This window comes from Sturnira hondurensis, unplaced genomic scaffold, assembly GCF_014824575.4.
Source record: "Sturnira hondurensis isolate 20B ecotype Veracruz unplaced genomic scaffold, ASM1482457v3 Scaffold0006496, whole genome shotgun sequence".
Taxonomy (NCBI): Eukaryota; Metazoa; Chordata; class Mammalia; order Chiroptera; family Phyllostomidae; genus Sturnira; species Sturnira hondurensis.
This window is the reverse complement of record NW_028079127.1, coordinates 16,245,101-16,265,483: the sequence shown is the minus strand read 5'-3', so window position 1 is coordinate 16,265,483 and position 20,383 is coordinate 16,245,101. Positions and strand designations below refer to the sequence as shown.

General features: G+C 54.5%; 1 protein-coding gene across 1 annotated transcript in view; it reads right to left on the bottom strand.

The window, feature by feature from the left end:
* CNTN6 (contactin 6) overlaps window positions 1-20,383 on the bottom strand; it is a 164,964-nt gene that overhangs the window by 122,653 nt on the left and 21,928 nt on the right. The window contains exons 4-9 of the mRNA XM_037049922.1: window positions 9,784-9,915; window positions 9,350-9,548; window positions 5,732-5,869; window positions 4,495-4,601; window positions 918-1,037; window positions 588-755 (exon numbers count right to left, since the gene is read on the bottom strand). Coding sequence (XP_036905817.1) covers window positions 588-755; window positions 918-1,037; window positions 4,495-4,601; window positions 5,732-5,869; window positions 9,350-9,548; window positions 9,784-9,915 — 864 coding nt within the window. The remainder of the gene's footprint in view (window positions 1-587; window positions 756-917; window positions 1,038-4,494; window positions 4,602-5,731; window positions 5,870-9,349; window positions 9,549-9,783; window positions 9,916-20,383) is intronic.

The following is a 20,383-nucleotide window of genomic DNA, read 5'->3' as shown; positions in this document are numbered from 1 at the left end:
CCCTCCCCAAAGGGCCCACAGGCTCCCAGACTACCTCGTCCGGAGACCGAATGCCATCTGCCCGCGTGGACACGACAGAAGACGTTTTCCTATGTTGCTGCCAGTCCTGGAAGTCAGTTTCATTAGGTTTCAGAATCAATTGCCTTGCAGGGAGATTGGGTAATCATGCAGCCCCCACCATCAGTAGGCATGGCATTAAAAATGGTGTTTTCAGCATTTCTAAATTGGGCCATCTCTATTAGAGATTGCAAAGATGTCACTTGGCTTAAAAATATAGCCTGGTGCTTCCTTCCTAAAGGCACCATTATGCTAACCATCCATCTGCAGGAGGCCGGAGGCCGAGCGCGGCCGAGGCACAGTCCACATTCATCACTCTCATCCCTGGGGACGCCCCTGACCCCTCCCGGGCCCTCGAGCAAAGGAGCCTGATGGCTGCTGCCTCCGGGGGTGGCTTTGCGGTCTGTGACATCCAATTCTTTCAGGAGACTCTGGCCCACTCTTGTGGTTGTCTCTCTTGGGTAGCTCGTTCTCTCTGGTCCTTGATTCAGTAGGAGGCAATGTTTGAAACAGAGGGAAGCTGAAGCCACTGGGAACACGCTCAGCAGTTCTTCGGTGGCCACCAGGCTGGGGTCAGATTCCGCGCCCAGTTCACTTTCTGGCCGGTCCGTCCTTAGAACCACAAGCTGGGTCAGAGCGCTGACCAGCAGGGCGTGTTCTTTATCGGCAGAAGCTGCCCCCGAGAACTGTTCCAAGTTCTGAGAACCGAGGCCTTGGGAGAAGCTCTCAAAAGGAGGGAAGTGCTTTGTCAGTGGACGTGACACGCAAATGGCACAGGGAAGACGTCTTGCGATTTCTAGTCTCAGCTTAGTCCTGAGAGCAGCTGATTCCGTGGGAGAAGCGTCTCGTTGAGGCCTGACGACCGTCCCGCACTGGTGCCCAGGGAGGCCTGGATCCCGTTCTGCCGAGGACGTGCCTGGGTCCAGGTTCAGCTCCTCGAAGGAGGCGAAGCCGAGTCTCATGCCAAACCGCTGGGGCCGCTGCAGGATTGACCACCTGAGCTGTCGGGCCGTAGTTGCACGGGACTTGTACCCGAGAGCTCAGCCCACTGCAGACAAACACACTCGTGATCCACGGACATCGATGGGCCGAGAGCGTGTTTAAAACGTCTACCACTTAAACAATACGGTTTGTGTTAAAATAACAAAGTAGAAGAGAATGTATCAGGCAGGAATCCTTAAGACGATATAAATACTGAAAGTCACAGAAGTGGAGTTCTTACAGCTAGTGATGCCTATTCATCCTCTCACTGAGGCTGAGGCTCTGACCCAGCCCTGTGCCTTCATGGTGCTGTCCCTCCACGGGGCCCTGGGTGTGAGGCCACGCTCTCCCCGAGGCCGGTGACCCACTGCATGTACGGCACACGGCATCACACACAGAGCATGCACGGTAGCTGGTTGTCACGCTCACTGCAGGAGTCAAGTGCTTCTCCAACATTTTAAAAAAACCCAGACAGCTCAGAACTTGAATTTCGAAATCAGCCTATATGTCTCCAGCGTTACGTAAGAAGTCAAAAGCTTAGAGAAAGAACACCATCAGGCATACTCTGAGCCCTTTGCCGCTCTGGGAAACTTGGAGCCCCCCCCCACCCCGCATCAGCAACACAACCCGGGTTCTCCCTCGAGGGACGTTCCAGAGTCCAAAATTCTGATCCCACCCATAGCAAATTTGCTCCAGCCACTTCGTGTGACGCTTCCTTAAAATAAAGCACTCCCCCGTGAAATCTTCCTGTGCGTCGTCTGAAGGAAGAAGATCAGACCTGGAGCTGTACGTTCCCACCGCTCGTCAGTCAGTGTGGTCCCCGCATCGTTCTGTTAACAGAAACGTGCTTTTCTGCCCCAAGACCCAGACACGGTCCAGAGATGGTCGGGGGCCAGAGTCAGCCCTCGGAGCCTGCGTTACATCTCCCGGAGCGCTCTTTTCCTCCCAGGAGAAACGGTGCCCTGTCACCCTTTTTGTTCTGTGTCTTCCTCCCAGCAGCGAGCAGGCACTGGTCCCAGGTTCTGTTTCCAACCCGACCGCAGCAGCTCCAGTAATTTACCTCCAAAGCAAACGTTCTCTATCAGAAACAGTGGGGGCGGGCGGGGTAGGGGGGCATCTCAACGGAGATCAGCCTCCATCAGGGAAAGGGCACCTTGCTGGCTTGTGTCACTCAAAGTCCCCTGGGGACAATCCAAACACGGTGGCTTTCTCCAGGCCGGCCCTCCCCACTCAGGGGCTGGGTGCCTTCTTCCTTCATCGCCACACCTCTGCCAGCCCCTACTCAGGGCTTTGCCCAAATAAACCACATTTGGAACCAGCCAGAGTGGTTAGGGGGGCGGGGGGCCCATGTCAGCTGATCTGGGAGGTCGTCCACTCACGTGAACCGCAAAGACTGATGGGAAGGGATGGCTTCTCCCCCAACTCAGCTGTTCTTACCAGGAAGCAGAAAGGGACTGGGTGGTGGACAAAAAGACCAGGCGTTCCCTGCTCCCTCCTGTGTTCCTTGGGCAGCATCTTGCCTTTCTCTGCGGCAGTTGCTGACTTGGCTGGTTTCCGAGTTCAGGCTGCAGGGGAACACGGCAGGGACCGAGCCACTTGTGGGTGAAAGCCGACGCCCAGCTTGGGGGCTGGCACGTCTGAGGCACCCAGACGCACCCGCTGAATATGTGCAGAGCCTCTGCTGGCTGGTGGAGGAGTAGCAGGGACGGAAGCTGAGGGCACCCCTGTCCTGACGGAGTGGATTTGACATGCAAATGGGCGGGGCCTTTCCGAAGCTTCTAAACAATGCCACAGTCCCATCTCTCAAGTCCTGTGACGGTCACCTCCTAACACAAGGACGACGGTGCAGGAATAGATGGGACCAGCTCTTTCTCAGGAGAAATTACGTGACTGTTTTTATTCTAGTTGATGGTAATCCAAATAAGAGCACCAACGTTGAAGCATTAATTCCTTCCTTCCTTCTTTCATTCATTCGTTCAGCACACGTTTCCCGAATTCCCACCCAGCCCCGGGAGGACTCACGGTCTGCCCCCCCGGATCTAGAGTCCAGTGCAGAAATTAACACACTGTGTTCACTTCCTGGGGCTTCTGTGAAAATCACAGGACTTGGCGGCTTGGAACAGCGCACATTCACTTTCTCACAGTTCTTTTGGTCTAAGATCCAAAATGGGTTTCCCCGGGGGGACCCCCAGCCATGGCCGACTTCCCCGCAAGCTGGAGCGGGGGCACCCGCTCCCCCGTGTTTTCTGTCTCCCAGAGCCCGGACCCCCCACTCGCGGCCCAGGTCCCCTCAGCCGCAGCAGCTGTGACGAAGCCTCACGCCCCTCCCTGCCCTGGCTCCAGGGCCCCCTCCACCTGCCTTCCTCCGGGGACTCCCCAGCCAGAAATTCTAAAAGATGCCCCCGCACACAGCTCAAGGTCTTTACCTTCATCAGAGTCCTCAAATCAATGTGCACTTTAAGGTAAAATTCACAGGTTCCAGGTTTTAGGACCCAGATATTCTCAGGGGCAATTATTTAGCCTACCACACACATTGATGAAATAATTACCAAGGATATTATTAATGATGACATTTCTCAATGAAAAGGGCTTTAGTTTTTCTTATAATATTTATAGATACTAAAATAAAATAATCAAACTTTTAAACACTCATCATTTCAAAAATATTCCAGCCTCCTACCATGCGCCTGGGTGGACCACGGTTCCCGGCAGAGGCTCCAGCCACTGCCCACCATGAAGGTGCTAGACCAGGGCTGGAGCCATTTAAAAAACTAACGCGGAATCTGCCAATGGGGAGGAGGGAGCCACAGATTCCCTGTGTGAGCAGTGCCCTCCCCTCTGGGGCCACCGCGGGCTAAGACGACCTTATTGAAGTAGCTGTGGCTTTTGAAAAGGGGTCCAGCCTGCTCTTTCAGAGGGAAATTGTGCACCAAAGATGCGCGATTATTTCCCCCCCTTTAGAATAAAGCAAAAGGACATGTTGAATCGCATCCAATTTAAATAACTAGAAATTAGCAGAAGAACTGGGGACTTTCTCAGACCTGATGGGTGTTCCGAAAACAATCATTTATTTTAATTTAGCGTGAAAGGTCTTTCAGAGACACTGTGCTGATTCAATGTACACATTCAGAGGGCTAAATGTTAATGTGAAAATTTTATAGGAAGCTGAGACCTGGGTGTAGAAATAGAAATCTTATTCACACGTGGAGAATTTGGGGGCACTTTGATGAGTCTGTCTTTTTCTATCTACTACCAAAAAAAAAAAAAAAAGGCCATTATCATTTTACCTTGAGTCTTTGCTAGAGTTGCAAGTGACACAATGACTTGAATAAATATGACTGTGGCGCTAGCCACGGATTCTCAGGGGTAAAAATTCCTTTATTTGTGTGGTTTCTGGTTCTAAGGGTTGATTTCTTTCCACTTCTCGGAACTGCTGTTTAAGTGCGTGGTTCTTACCATCACGGTGCTTCTGGCGGGCGAGTCGTCATCCGTTCCCGTGTTTCCCCCAATACCTTCCTGCTCTGTGGCGAGTACCCAGAACTTGGACAGCGGCCGCGGCACAGCTGGTGGGGAGCCATGTGGTGAGATGGGGCGGGGCTGCTCTGACAGTCCGTGACCTAGTTTCTGTCCACACCCTGTGACCTCTCACCCCAGCGAGCTTGCCAGCTGGGAATAGCGTGCCGTGATCTTAACAGACAGCAGCTGCTTCTTTACAAAGATAGCGCTATTGTCCCTTTATGACCCCCCCCCACCCCTCCACAGTGCCACCTGGAAGCTTCTAACAAGAGATGGGACATACGTCCGTACCCTTGAATGTGGACTGGCTGGGTGACTGGCGCCGGTGAGAAGAATGCACAAGAAAGGACCCTGGTCAATTACAGGCCTTGACATTGAGAAACTCGGCCCACACCTGACTTCGGCTGGAGCCCCACACAGGCACCGAGAGGAAGCGCTCAGAATCCCAGAGGGCGAGAGGGCCAGTGTGGTGGCAGCCCCAACGCCTCGGCGGGGAATGTCCCGGACGTGCCAGGTGACCCGGGAGCAGACTGCAGGTGTCAGGCACCCTGCAAAACCAAAAGAACAGCCCGCTGAAGCCATTCTGAATTGTCAGCTTACAGACTCGCCGACCAGGTGCACGGTTATTTGTTGTTTCCATCCACGCGGATTTGGGGCAGCCTGTTACGAAGTCGAAGCTGACCAACATGCAGACGCTAATATATTCAGCTTGAATGAAACCGTGTGTCATTGAAATGGAAAAAAAAGTGCAAAAGTTAATCTAGCTCCGATCTAACGTTCTACGTCACTTTTCCTTCCATGTCAGTATGGCTCCTTTACCATAGCAATTTCTGAATTTGAGGAAAAATATAATTTTAACTGCGACTATTGAAGAGTTTACTATAATGACAATAAAAAGAAACTATTCTACAATGTTCATAATGACAAAATCACTTAGTCACGTTCTTTCCTATAAAACTTTCAAAGTTGACAATTTATAACTAGAATAATCTTAGTTCTGTTGAAAATTAGCACTTGATACATTCTTTAAAAGCTTAAACTCCTACATTGGCCACAATTTTACCACTCAGTCCTTCCAGTAACATGAGTATTACGCGTTTGAAAATTGCATCACCTGTGGAAAAAATGAGTCGCCAATAGATTATCAATCAGACTTTGCAATAATAGAAGACTCTACCTGCACAGGCCGGGATGAGCGGCAGCAGAAGGACCAGTCTCCATAGCGACCTCATGTTCACTGGCGGCAGCCGTAGCCGAAGCTCCTCCCACGGAACAAGCCTGGAGAAGGCGGCTTCCCCGTCAGTCTCCCGAGAACCTGGAAGCACAAAACCGCCGTGAACCCCCAAATGCGCGGGCGTGCGGGATTTAAAGCGCGTGGAAGTGTCGCACTTTCATCTACTATTAACACGGCATTGTCCGAGAGAGCGCAGCTGGCGTTCTAGGTTTTACACGCTCGTGCATTTTGCAAAGCTCCCTGATTTCAATTCACACCTCGGAGGTACATTTCTCTTGCCGTCAAATCTGCGGCAGCAGCTAATGGATTGGAAGGAAATTATACAGAATGTGTTCCACGAGGGTTAAAACGTTCATGAGTATAATTTGAAGTCCAGTTGCTCTAGAAATGTTACAGAAAATTAAAACACACATTTAACCAACTCGTGCAATTCTGTTGTTGGCTTTTATTGTTGCTTTCACCCCATTAGGAATGAGATAAACTATTGCTCCCTTCTATTAACCATGAATTTGTACATCTCATGGATTTTTCAACATTTTATTCACACAAATGAAAACAACATCAATAGTGATTGTGTCAATATTGTTGAGAATATGTTCATTAGAAAGCATTACCTTTCCTAATATATTACATACTTTATTGTATCACAATATTATACAATATACTATAGATATATAACATACTCATTAGGAAACATTATTCTTCCTAAATTTACTAGAAGTACAATGAATACAGTGCTACAATATTTCTGTAGGAAATCAGTTTCTGGAAGTCTTATCTTTCAAGTATGGGCATACTCTTCCTATGGGATTACATCATAGTTTTCTCTAATTTATTTTGACATTTACACTCTCCAATGATAAATGAATATCAGGTCAAGTGTTTCTTTGGCCTTTATTCCCAGAGAGAAATTTAATAAGAGGCTCATAACCTCAAAAAAGTGCAGAATACATTCAGAATAAAGTCACACAGGCCACGTTTGATGAAATTATTGTGTTTCAAATGATAAAACCCTTTGTCAACTTTTAATTTAGTGGAAATATTTTCTTGCAACTTTGAAACTTTCTGGAAGTGTGCGGATTTTAACTGTAATGCTCGTAAGTGATGATACTTTGATCATTTTCTGATACACAGTATTTTTAAATTTTAAGAAGCTTTTGTTTCTTTCTGGTACTAGTTACTTCAGCTTCAGTCAAAAACAATCATCCTACTAAATGTAAATGTTTTGATATCTAGTTTCATGCCTTCAAGTTTAAACAAGGAATAAACATCAAAGGCGAAGTAAACAACACCCAGGTCAGCAGCGCATTGACTTGTCACCGTCCTTCACCAAGTCTCTCTCGTCTCACCTCACCTGTCCCTTTCCTCCGAATCCGGAGATTCCGGCTCTTCCCATTGAAGTGAACTCTCATTCTATACACAGTTACTCCCTTACAGTGTTCCAACAACTACCCCTGTAGGCACGTGTGCGTATTTACCTCCATTCTCTGCAAGAGGTGAGCCCGGAACCCTTCTTTCCTACCCTCAGGTCTTGCAGACTCTTAATAACACAAGACAGCAAAACCACACACACACACACACACACACACACACGCACACACACACACACTGGTAAGTAGTTACACGCGGTAAACACGGTAACACATTGAAATAAAAGGCACAGTCTGTGAGGTGTGTGCAAACTGGGCTCAGACAGGTAGATTAAGAGGTGACGATGTCCGAGAAAGGGGTGATGAGGGTCTTGACGAGCTCAGTGGCACCAAAGATGGAGAAACTTGGGTCTCTGGATAGTCCTCCTGCCTCTGGTCCCTTGTCCTTTCTACTCCTGTGAATGTCACAGCCAAAAGGACCTTCCTGAACAAAGGTCTGTCCCATATTCTAGAGCCGTTGCTGACTCCCCATCACGGGAACCCCGGAATTCCTCGGATGGGCGATCAGGGCCGCAGATGCTGAGCTTCCGGCCGTGCCTTCCCACCTGCGCACTCGGCCACTACGCAGGTGTGGGCTCACGGGTCCCCAGTCTGGGCACTCTGCCCTTAATCCTGCGGGGTCCCCACAGGGGTGCTCAGACCTGCCCAGAACCCCTCGGTGCCCACAACCCCGGTAGAACCCGCTTCCTGGTAGCTTACCCAGGCATCCCACTTCCCTGCACAGATTCTAGTTACCCAAACGCCGTGGCCCGGTTAGTGCCCTTCCCCAGCCCAGCCTCAACGTCCAAGTTTCCAAGGTGAATCACATGGACGGTCAACTCAGCTGATGGATCTGCATTACTTCCCACATGCTGTCCTGACCCAGTTTGGAAGACACGACCAAAACCTGCCACTTCCTGAAGGCAGACAGGTTGCTGAGGCCCCGCCCCCGATACTCCCTCATGGGAGCCAACCCCCTGGGTTGTAAGGCACATAAACCCAATTTCCGGAGGCCTCCAGATGCCTACCCGCCAGGAGAGGCCTCTTCATCCCCGGCTGGTGGAACTATTCAAACCCTCTCCAATCTCCCAGAAGCCCAGGAAACCTGGCTGCCCCCACCCACCCCGGTTGCCGTAGATAATCTGCTTCCTGCACACCCAGGACATCTGTCCTATGTCCCTGGGGCACCCCCGCAGGCCCTTCCCTCCCTGACATCTCCAAAAAACGAGCTCTGCTTCAACAACTCAGGGTCGTGTCCTTCCCCCTTCCTGGGGGTGACCCACCATCCAAACCCTCTAGTCACCCCCGATGTCATGAAGTCATGACCCCCTGTAGCTTAAATCCCTGGAATTCCGGAGGTGAGCCAGCAAGACAAAACGTTTGCCTCATCCAGGCTGCGTTGTGTTTTGGTCCCTCAGCCAGAAATGAACGACTGGTTCATTCAGTCCTCACCCTGAATTTCTGTGACACTTTTCTTCAAGACTCCAGACAAGCTGACGTGATGCTGACCCCTTGAGCTCTGTGCTCATCAAAGGTCCCACCATACGGAACCTCCAAGACGCGGTCGGACGTAACTCTCACCCGCAACATGCGGGGCGGTGTGCAGCGCACAGCTTACGGTCACGCAGTGAGTGTGTGTGCGGGGGCGGGGGGGGGCGTCTGGCAGCCAGCCTGTCTGAGCAGCTCTGGACGACTCACTGACAACTGCATTGATTGACAGTCTTCTCCTGGGAGAATGGGAGGGTTTGACCTAGCGATGACCTTTAGATTCCTCCCAGTGCTCATATTCTGAGCCTGTGTGATTCGACCCGGCGTATAATTTCCTAGCAAATATTGCCCTTTGGCACCTGATTGCTTATCAACGCCCCGTAATGAGGGCGAAGCCCAGGAGACCTCTCATTTCGAGAAGCTCGGGAAGAGGGCCTCGGCGGCTCATATTTATGCGTCAGCTGCCATTTGTAGAAGTTCCATGTCTTCAAAGTTTCAGTCGCCCGAGGAGGCAGAATTCTGCGGCCCAATGAGAGCAACCCAGAGCTGCAGAACCTGGTCGTGCTCTCCCAGCAAGGTGGGGCGGCAGCGTTCAGCCAGGAAACTCTCAGCGGGTCAGGGCCACACGAGGCAGCCACAGGAAGTAGTTCTGGGTCCCTTGCACTGTAAGGACGGCTGCGAGGCAGCAGGAAGGAGGCGGCGGGTGAACGGAGCCAGCTGGGTCTTCGGGAAGCTCCTCGGCGCTCCAGCAAGACGTCCAAGCAGTTGGTGTCCCGCGAGGTTCGCCAAGCGCTGCGGCCCGGAGAAGGGGGCGTCTTAGCTGCCGTCTTGGTTTCCAAGTACCGAGAGCTTCGGTCCACTGCCTGTCTTGGGAGATGGAGGGTCACGGGGACCGGATCCAACACTGCGTTCACGAATGGTCATCAGCCTCCTTGGTGCTACAATGGCCGAGGTGAACAGTGGTGACAGAGGCAAGGTGGCCTTGAACCTGGAAACAGTGACCGCCTGACCCTCACGGACCTACACCTTCTGGCCCTGGTCCGAGGCACTCGGCTGCAAGTGCACAGGCGAAGGACGGTGGACCTGTGTCCCCCTCACCCGCGTCTCCAGTCTCAGCAAGAACACCACGTGCTTGGCAGGAAGAGTGGGTCTCGCATTCTGACGGCCCTCCAGCCTGTGAGCGTCCTGGCCCACAGTGGCCTCTCCGTGCCTGGTGTCCTGGGTGAGAACCTGACCCCAGAAGGCAGGTGGGAGAATCCAGAAACAGTTCCTGGGACCGGGAGCCTGTGCCCACACTCACGATCCAGGCCAGGCCTCACTAGCAGGTTCTTGGGGACAGAGCAGCCCTTTCTTAGCCATGGGAAGGCACGCCTCCGTCTACCCCCTGGCCCTCAACCACTGGGCAGTTTGCAGAGGGGGCACCGCTGCCAGCCAACCAGGGATGTCCGGGGAGGCTCCGCCTGGGCTCGACCTCAGGCAGCGGGGACCAGGGAGGGGTCCTCACCCTTTGCTGCCACTGGCCCAGTGAGACGCAGGGGGAGGGACCAGAAACGAGAGGACTTCGCTGTTCATTTTCTTTTGTACAGAGCTTTCCAGTTCTCGGGGCACCAGGAATGTGGGCCTGTGCAGGAATAAAAAGCCTGAGCGGATGGCCATGGGCTCCCGGGGACTCCTCACTGGTGCCCCCCCCAACCACAGAACCACAGAGAATGCCCGGTGACCGGACATGTCCCCCTCAGGGGCCGGGACAGCGTGGGGAGCGATTCTCACCCAGTTCTCTCACCCCGAGGCCCCGTCACCCTGTGGATACACCCTCGGGACCAGTGACAGACGGATGATTCCCGCCCCCCACTTGCTGACTGGAGTGATTTCCTCACCGTGGACGTGGGAAAAAGCGACTGCCACGGAACGGCTTGGCGGTGGGTCTAAACACGGGGGGAGGGAGTGGGGGCGGGGGGTGGGATGTCAGCCAGCTGCCCTCTCGAGTGTCCGGCCCGAGTGGCAAGTGCATCCCTACCGGTGGCCTTTGTTCTTCCCCGACACAGAGTGACGTGGCTTCGACACGAAGAATTCCATAGCGGAGGCGCGGACGGTGTGCTCACTGTCAGAACAAATATGCTCAGTGCTAACACCCGGTTATTTTTAACGGACCTGTTAATTAACTATACCAGATAAGTTTAAAATCCCAAATCCCTTGTCTTCGGGGAGCCCCACAGTTTTATGTCGATGCGATAAAAACCCAGGGCCAGACCAAAGAGGGGTGCCTAATGGTTTCTACAACAGAGCTCCAACCTCGGCCTGGGTGGAGTCATTTGTTATCGGACTAAACCCTTCATAAATTAAAAAATGAAGTATTTATGGTCTGGAAACCTCTGGCTTAGACTAGGAAACCTCACTGCCATCAAGTTGGGCGCAAGTACCAAGTTAAATCCGCCCTCACACGTTTTGTTTTTGGAACGCGAAGCCGTCACTCACCAGAAGGGCCATGCTGGCTGTTGGAACAGGCGGTCAGGGCAGAGGGCGCTGGGGGCGCGGCGTGATTAGGGCATCCTCAGGCGGAGCCTCACTCCTCCTCGGAGGAGGTGCGATTATGTGTTACCTCGTTAACAGCCGCGGGAAAAGGCACATAGGTTTGTCGCAGGGACGGTGAGAATCATTTCCACCTTGTTTTTCATCAGAGCCCCCAGCTGTGGTCCCCAGGACAGCGTCTCTCTCACGCCTGTGCCTCGGGGCAGGGGCGTCTGGCTGAAGCAGACCCGAGCGGGGAAATGGGTTTTGTAACTGCTGAGAAATCAGACTCTTGGATTGAAAGAAGCAAAGGGGACAGTGTAGGCCAGTCTCTCCTCTCTTAGGTGAGGGACGTGAGTGGTCGTCTCAGTCAAGTTCAGGACCTGTGGTGAGACCTGGGCTCAAGGGCAGAGCCCTGGTCAGGGGTCCTCTCTGTGACCGCCCTTCTCGACCTCTGACACGGGACATGCCACCGAAGCACCCCTTCAGCCCCTGGGGGGCCGATGTCCCAGCTGCAGAAGGCAGGTGACCACATCTCCTGGAAACGCTCTGAGCGCCCACATGACCCCGAGGAGGAGGGTGCAGGGGGGAGGACCACAGTTCGGAGGAGCTGAGATGTCGATTCTCCATTGCGCAGAGGGGACAAGACACATGCGTCGTTTGGCCAAGTGAGAGTGTCTCAGACCTGCCACAGATGGGGGCAGGGACACCTGCCCTGCTGACCTCTCCAGACTTCCGTAGGGTCACCTTCCGGGGGGCTGAAAGCACTCCCTGAACCGGACCGGCCGGGGCAGACGTATGGGATTCCCTGCAGATGGTTCCTCCCTCAGGCACAGCCATCTGGACAACTGGCCCCTGTGTCGCTGCTCTCGGGCCCGTCAGGGGTTCTCTGACCACACGGGACGGCCTGTGTGTTTCTGCTGCATGGGGGGAGGGGGCATTTTCCGACCTCCCTGGAACAGAAGCATCTTCGCAGGAGTGTCCGTGGCTCCCTGCTGCTGCCAGTCGGTCGGAAGTACAGCCGGTGAGCCCCAGGCTGAGAGGGAGCCTGCGGCCGGCCATGCCCAGGTCCCCGTCCCCCTCGGCTGAGGTTCATGGTCCGGCCCCGGGACAACGGGGCCGTCTGCCTTCTCTCCCATCCACCTGCCCCTGGGGTGTGCTCCCCGAGGCAGTCCTGGCCCCCACCCAGCCAGGGGTCGCCTGCCGACACTGTGGCTGCAAACCTCCGGGAACTTGCTCTGCTAGCGACCAGCTGGGGCCTTGAAAATAGCAGAAGCAAAAGGGGGAGAGAAGAAAGACCATCTGGGAACAGAACGCCCTTCTCCTTAGTCCCTGAAGTGCCCGCAGTGCCTGTTCTCTGGCTTTCTGAAGTTGCAAAAACGTCAGCCAGGCCTGTCCTTTGAAGGTGTTCTTCTCTCCAAATGCGTGTCTCCGGCTGGGGGCCGATGACACCCCCCAGGGCAGAGAGCCAGGGTGCCCGGATTCCTCAACTTCCGGCCTGGACCCGCCCTCCTGCCGCACCGGGAGCTCCTGCAGATGGAAGTGCCACTCTGTTCGCTGACCCTCCCTGGGAAAGGAGCATTCTGGGTTTTTTAATGACCAAGGAAAAAAGTGAGGCTCGCAGAGAATGACCAGCTTCCCGGAGCCACACAGGACACAGGGTCACCCACGGGCTGTGTGATACTGTTCCGTGTGTTGCTCCCTCTGAGCTTGGGTGACCTGGGACAGAACTGGGACCCTGCTCTGACTCCACATGTAGGCAACAGCGCCGTGAGCTGTTAACAGTGTGTGGGGTTGGGGGGGCCTGGGGAGGGGACCGTCCCCTGGAGGGAAGGGGCCGTCCCTTCTGTAGAGTGGCCCCGGGGCAGACGGGTCCAGGGACCGGCCATTGCATCCGCTCCTCAGCGACGAAGGCTGAGTGAGCAGCAGCGTTAACCTCACTGGAGTTCCATGAATAGCGGTCACTTTATTTGCTCCCAATTCGAGTCAAAATAAAGAGTGTGTTTGCCCCCTGTCCTCTGGGGCTGGGCTGCTTCCACGGAGCGCCTCCTCCCATCAGGTGGGGAGAACAGGCCCTCAGCAGCCCCGTCACCCTGGGAGGACTGATCGCCCCTTTGCAGGCCTGCGCCCCACTCCCACCAGCACCCCCACGGCCTCCCCACTACGTTCCGAGTCCCAGGGCAGACCTGGGTGGGACACAGGACCACCAGACTTTGTGTGACTAGTGACTGCCGGCTGTGGGCTTGGGGGCAGAATTTCTAGGACACATTTATTGGTGTCCCCTCTCCCCTGTGGACCTGCCCTTTGAAGGTCGGACACCACGACCGCAACTCTGGCTAAGTGACAGGGACGAACGTTACACAGGAGAGCTCAGAGTGGGTCTTAGCAGAGATTAGCCTTGGGGACCACGCCTGGGGCCGCCTCGCCCAGTAATGGGCCCCCCTCCCCATGAGAACAGTCCTCCCAGTTCCTTTGCTGTTCTTGACATCCCATGATTTCAGCTCTGCTGTCTACCTTCAAAGACCCTCTGCAGACAGAGGGGAGGGGCAATTCCATCCACACTGAGACGGGACCCACTCCCCCCACTCAGGGCTGAGGGCCATTGGTGGCAGCCACTAGAGACCAGCTTGGAGAAGGGCGGAGTGGTGTGTCTGCCGGCAGCAGCTTCCCTGTGCACTCGTGGGTCTTCTCACACCAGTGGGCCAGCCGATTCACCGAACGTGCGTATCTTGTTCTCGGTCCAGGACTAGAACGTGAGATGTTTAGGTGGGAGGAGATTCCAAGAAACACTGGAGAGGCAGGGGTCACTCAGACGGAGAAAGGCCGATGAGCAGGGGGCCGATGATCAGGGTTCAGGTTCCCGCCGCAGGTGGGGCTCCGGTCGCTCACCATCTGTCCGTGCACTGCTGACCGTGGGCTGCTTTGGGGGGCAGTGACTGGCAGGCAGCTCTGGTTTGTGCCCCGTGGGTGAAGCCCTGCTTCCTCAGCCGGGGAGCGCACGGAGGTCCCTGCGGTTTCACGGCGTCAGTATCAGCCGTCGGGACTGGGACTCCTGGCGTGGGTCAGGCTGGCCGAACGTGTGTGACCGCCATTCGACCCCTGCTGCCCGTTAGACCCACAGTCACACATTACCCTTGAAACATGTTCTGGGCCTTTCCTAATGCTTGGGCTTCGGCGGAGATTTTTATCCCCAGAATACCAAGATTATTGCTACTAGTCAATCTTCTTGTTTTGCAATCGGCTTTTTCATTAGGTACAGGGAAGATGGACGAGACGGGACTTTCTCTTTTTTCACTGGATGAGTCGCACTAAAAATTGAGGTTGGCCTTGCAAACCAACTTTTCAGCTCCACATTCCGGAGACATATCTCTGTGCCCACAAACCCATAGGTATACGAGAGTACATTCAAAAGGACTTATTACTTAATATCAGAAATGAGAAAAAGCCAAAAAAAAAGAAAGAATTCATTTTTATACAAATGAACGTTACCTCATGTACACCGTTTTCAGAAGCATGACCTGGGGCTTTAAGTCAAATCGGTGACTATTGCTAAACACACAGAAAGTGATGTCTAAACCCATTCCGATGCCCTCGGCACTCAGGTAAGTGTGCACGTGCCCCCAGCATTGTCGTACCTCGGACTTGCTGAGCTTGAGCCAGACACCGCACACTCACACGCACAGCAGCACGAACGTCGGAGTCTCTTCACACTCATGTATTTACGGTAACTTCATAGATACAGGTGGGAGAGAGTTATTCTCACTTTACAGACAGGGAGAAGGACAAAGTGGGGAGACTGGCTGCAGCCCCCAAAGTAGGAAAGCCCGGGGCCCCACACCAGCCCAGACCTTTCCCAGCTGCGCCTGCTGGCGGGCGGACAGCACGGTTCTGGATCCACGTTCACTGGGACCCTTCGGTTCGGCCCACAACACGAACCCCTGGGTGGCCTGGGGAGTGGGGGCTGCCCGGGTCCTGTCGTCAGGACCCTCCAGGCCCACGGCAGGGGGCCCTGTGGCTGGCGCCTGCAGCCTGCACGTGAATTCGGGGGCGGGAGCCGAGGCTGTGCCCCGGCTCTGCCCGCCACCCCCGAGGTCGCAGGTCTGTCAGCGAGCGCTGCTCGTCTCTCAGGGTCGATGATCCTCTGCAACTTTCCTTCAGACACACCCATTTCCCTGAGTGGTTCCCGAGAGCGGCACGAGCCAAGTTAGCATCCGCACACCCTTCCCGGAACGGGGGCCACTTGTGTCTACGCGTCCGTCCACACAGACGCAGAGAGAAAGCCGCGCAGACGAAAGCAGGCGCAAACCCGCTTGTTCCAACCCTAAGTAAGTAAGTGTCGGGTGAGGTCAGAATGTGAAAACTGCCTTTCTCAGTTAGCTTTATGGAGCTTAGTGGCTCTCAGAGCACTTGCAGTCCACCAAGTTCGGCATCTCTGGGTTTACCATTTGGCTACGTGTGGGCTGCTACAAGGCGAATTAGGAGCTCTGATGGTGTCATGTGTTTGACCAAAAACTGTTGGACAAGCAGGTGCCCTGAGCGTGGAGCTCGGTGGTCACGCGTGCGTCTGCAGGAGCCTGTTGACGACATCAGAAGGAAACCACATTCGGTGAGTGGCTCAGGACTTTGTCCCCCTGAACTCAACAGCTGTCTTCCTTCTGAGCCACATGGTCCCGTCCCTGGAGGCCCCTGGAGGACCGGCCTTCATCTGCGCACCTGGGTTGGGGTGCAACAGCTGCCTCTGATTTTCTGCGAGACTCCAAGGATGCACTTGCCTTCTTGGACCTGGTTCTCCGTCTGATGGATGGTGGCGTGGGAGGCAGAAGGCACAGTGACCCATGGGCCCCTCAGAGAACATGTCACAGAAGCTTCCCAGATGACAAGGGGGTGTCCTCCCGCTGTCCCTGGGTTAAGGGGGGACGCAGGGTGGCCTCACATGACACCCTGGTCCCTAGAGGTCCCCTCATGTCGGGCAGAAACACAATTTAGGGCAGTTAGGGCACCGGTGATGCGATGACTGATCAGCCCCTCGGGGGGTAAGAGGACTCGGGACCGACAGGAAGGCGCTGCCTCTCCAGGGGGCGGTCCCTCTTGGTATGGGGAGGAGGACACAGCTGGACCAGACAGGGAAGGACGCCTCAGTGCAAAGAGGACATGATCACAGGGAGAGACTTTCTCATCCCCCTGAGACAGCAGGTGTGCCTGCAGCCAAAACCATGCTGCTTGATGTCCTACTAAGTGCACTTGTGTCCAAGACAGGAACTTAAGCAAGGCACACGCAGTCCCCACACTCCTGGAGCTCGTGCTCCTAGGGGCTGGTGACAGCCAGAGTCGCAGGGAAGACAGGCTTCGGAATATGGGGCAGGGCTGGGTGAGCCGAGACGAGGGGTCGCCCGCTGCTGTGCCGCAGCCAGACTCCGGAGCGTCGGTCACGTGTCTGGACACCTGCCCTGCTGCCCGATCGCCGCACAGTCGTGGGGAACGGGCCTGGGCTCCGATCAGTGTCCGTACTCAGCACGCAGCTGTGTCTGCGTAGACACTTTTTTCTGACGGCAAGTGCTGCCCTGACTTCCTCTGCAGTTAGAAAGGCCACGGGCAAAGTGAGCGAACGAGGTCTGAACCTTCCCCAAACGATGCTCGACCGAACCACCTAGACGAACAGAAGAGGGCGAAGAAACCCTCGGAGGAGCAGGGCGTGGTTCGGCGGGCACTCAGGCCTGCGAGAACGCCCACAGCTCCGGGGGTCTGCGGCACAGCTGAGGGTAACAGCGGATGTGAGGACTTGAAAAGCGCTGTGCAATACGCAAGCTCAGGGACCGGAACCTTCAGTCCTTGGCAGGCAGAACACACCCAGCCCGCCGCGATGGCAGGGCGGTGACCTCTGTCCCCAGGGTTCCCCCCAGGACAGCATCGTCTCGGCGCACTGGGGATCGGCAGAGAACCGACGGGGCTCACCATCCTCACCGTGTCAGGTTAAATGGAAGACCAGGCTTTGATTTACAGAAACTCACATCACGGCCAACTCCTACTTCGAAGACTTCGAGTCCAGAAAGCCCCCCTGAAGCTGGAGGTGCCTTGCTGACGCTGTGACTTATTTTTTAATATTTGTAAAGGGCAACAAGGAAGCATGAGTCCCTGTACCATTTCACAAGCTGGCAGCTGGTTAGCGCCGTTTTCACTGTGACCTGGCGCGACCCGCAGCACAGCCGCAACGCCTCTGGCACTAGACAGTGTGTGAGTAACCTCGTCTCCTTCTCCAGGAATTGGACAGAGCCTGGGATGGCAGAAATGCCGCGGAAATCACGCTCCAAGACCGTGGATGTAAAAGGTCGAACGGACCCGCTTTCTTTGGCCCCAGACCCCACTTTCAAATCAGGCTTTGGTGCATGATAATTTATTCTAGAACCAGTCAGCGCCCCGAACCTCGGGGTCTCACTCTCAGACTTTGTACCAATACTGGATCAATTATTTGATGATTCTTAAAAATCAGTTGCATTAATAGTCGGCTATGGGTAAGGCAGATTAGCACAGAGATTTGGATAACTAAAATAATATCTTAATTTACTATTTCTGTTTTACACACACATCTGAGGTGAACAGCCACAAAACATTAACTTGCATTTCTTAACTACATTTACTGAATGTTACAAAGAAAAGGGAATTAGGTTCAGTCATTCATGTGTTCTTGTGAGATATATATACACACATATGTGTGTATGCACGTATATGTGTGCATCAATAGACATGTGTATATGTGTGTGTGCATGTAATTGTGTACATGCATGCATGCGTATAATAAATGGCAAAGTCACAAGTTCTGAACATATGACGACGAGCAAATAGGGAGGCTTGCGTATGGTCCCCCAAGACCTCACAGAAACGCACATGTGGCCCTGAGAATTCTGACACAGGCCGGGGCACGTGCGGTAGAGGGCAGTAGGGCGGAAGTGCCCCCCCAGTCTGAGCAGAACCACAGCCCCTCCTGGAGGAAGTGACTGGGGGCGGAGGAAGGGTGGAGGGAACCTGAGTGACGGTGCTGGGGAGCTCGGATGGCCCCCCCCCATGAGGATGTCCTGACCAGAGGGAAGGATGGTGTGGACAACGTGCACCAAGGGCAACTCGGCTGGCAGAAGACACTGAGGGCGGCTCAGCGTGGCCTCGGCGTGGCAGCAGGGGAGGCATGGCGAAGAGGCTGGGGAGAGCCCAGGCGAGATGTGAGAGAGAGTGTGGCCCAGCCCAGCAGCAGGGGGGCGGGTGGGGGCAGGGGGCTGGCTTGTCCGTCCCAGACTGTGCAAATGGACAAAACCTGGACAAGCGTCTGTCCAGGGGGCAATGTCACTGCCGGGCCGGTGGCACATTACAAGGCTTACCCCTGGTGACCAGCTGAGATTTACCCTAGAAATGCAAGGACAGTTCCGTCTAAGACAGTCGGTCAGTGGAATACTCCACAGTAAGAATGAAGGGAACAAAAACACCCACGATCACCCTAACTGAGGCACAAGAAGGGATGCTGACAAAATCGGCGCTCCTGCATGACGGACACGCTCGCCAAAGCAGAACTGGGAAGGGACTTCCTCGGAATGAAACAGCGTTTAGGGAAAAGCTGCAGCCGCCTTCACGCTCAGCCGTGACGGACTGAACCCTCCCACCCCAGGGTCTCACGTAAGACGCGGGTCCCCTTCTCGCCATCGCCGTCCAGTGTCACATGGGGAGGCCTGGCAGGGCAATTAGGTGATAAGTAAGTAAATACACAAATACATCCATAAATAAAATCAAAACTGAGAAGGAAAAAATCTGGTAGCGGACGGAATGTTCGGTTCTACATCGAGAAAACCCCCGAGAACCCTCCAAACTAAGCCGCCCGTGCTCGTCACCGGACTCAGCGAAGTGGCACGAGATGAACACAGGAGAATGAGCGGGGCCCTCCCCCCACAGTGAACTGTTGGAGGGCCAACCCCACAGACCTGTCCACCGGACTCCGCGACACAGCACACAGAGGGGGTGAGAGCTGTGCGCCCCGAGAACCACACCACGCGCCTGGGAGGAACCAGCGGAGACTGAAGGACGGGGGAGCACCCCTGTTGGCGGACCGGGAGACTTCCTGTCCGTCAGAGGTCAATTTCTATGTCACTGCACAAGGCGACTGGCAGCATCACTGTGATTCCCTCAAAGTTCCAAGGCTTTTTTTCCCACTGGCTGAGATACAAGCGGGCACAACCGCGTAGGGAAGAGGTTGGAAAAGTTAATTAAGTCACGCCTGACTCAGAGCCCCTCGGTTCCCCTCTCAGGTATCAGTAAAGGCAAACGAAGACATGCATCCGCCCAAATAGTCGCTCACCTCTGCGAACAGCAATTTTCTCCCTGATGGTGCCAAACCGGGAGCCACCCAAACGCGTATCAGTCGGTGAAGGGAAGACTAAGTAGAGTGTGTCCGTCTGCTGGAGCACCACACAGCGACCCCAGCGACCCTCAGACACACAGGATGGATCTCAAGAACACCGTACGGAGCTGAGCGTCTAGCACGACAGAGTCCCACTGTGCGGTTCCACTGACACAGAACTACAGGGCCAGGAAGCAGAGTCCCCAGGAAAGCAAGCCAGGCCGGGGGTTGCAGTGGGAGAAGGGCGACCGGACCCCAGGAAGGCGCGGCGTCGCTGCCGTCGAGGAAAGAAGAGACGCCCCACACTTGGATGGCGCTGGGGAGTCTCGCGGGCACGCACGTTTCTCAGACTCACTGGACATAAACGTGTGTGTTCATTACAGGGGACGGGCCAGGAAGGTAGGCTGACAACATATTCCAGATGCAAGTAAGATGGAGTAGAGGGAAACGCCACCAAGGAAGAAAAGGGTGGAAGATAAGGAGAAAATACGCTGGCACCACGCGCAGCGAGTGTTTGTGTGCATCTGTGGTTCCCTTTGAGGCCGGTTCCTGGTTCTGACCGTTCGCCAGGAGTCGGGCCTTTGCCAACGCTCTGTGTTCTGCTGACGCTGCTTCTCAAAGTTTCGCAGAAGCTGGTAGTAAGATGACCCGGTTAACCATTTCTCAGAACTTCTAAGAAATAATACACATATCTGAACATGTATAAATAAATACTGTGATTGTGGAGTGTTTTAAGTTGGAAGTATTGGAGGATCTGAGCTTGACTAACGGGGAATCGTCTTTGGCTTTCACAGTTTCTTATCAGACACACTC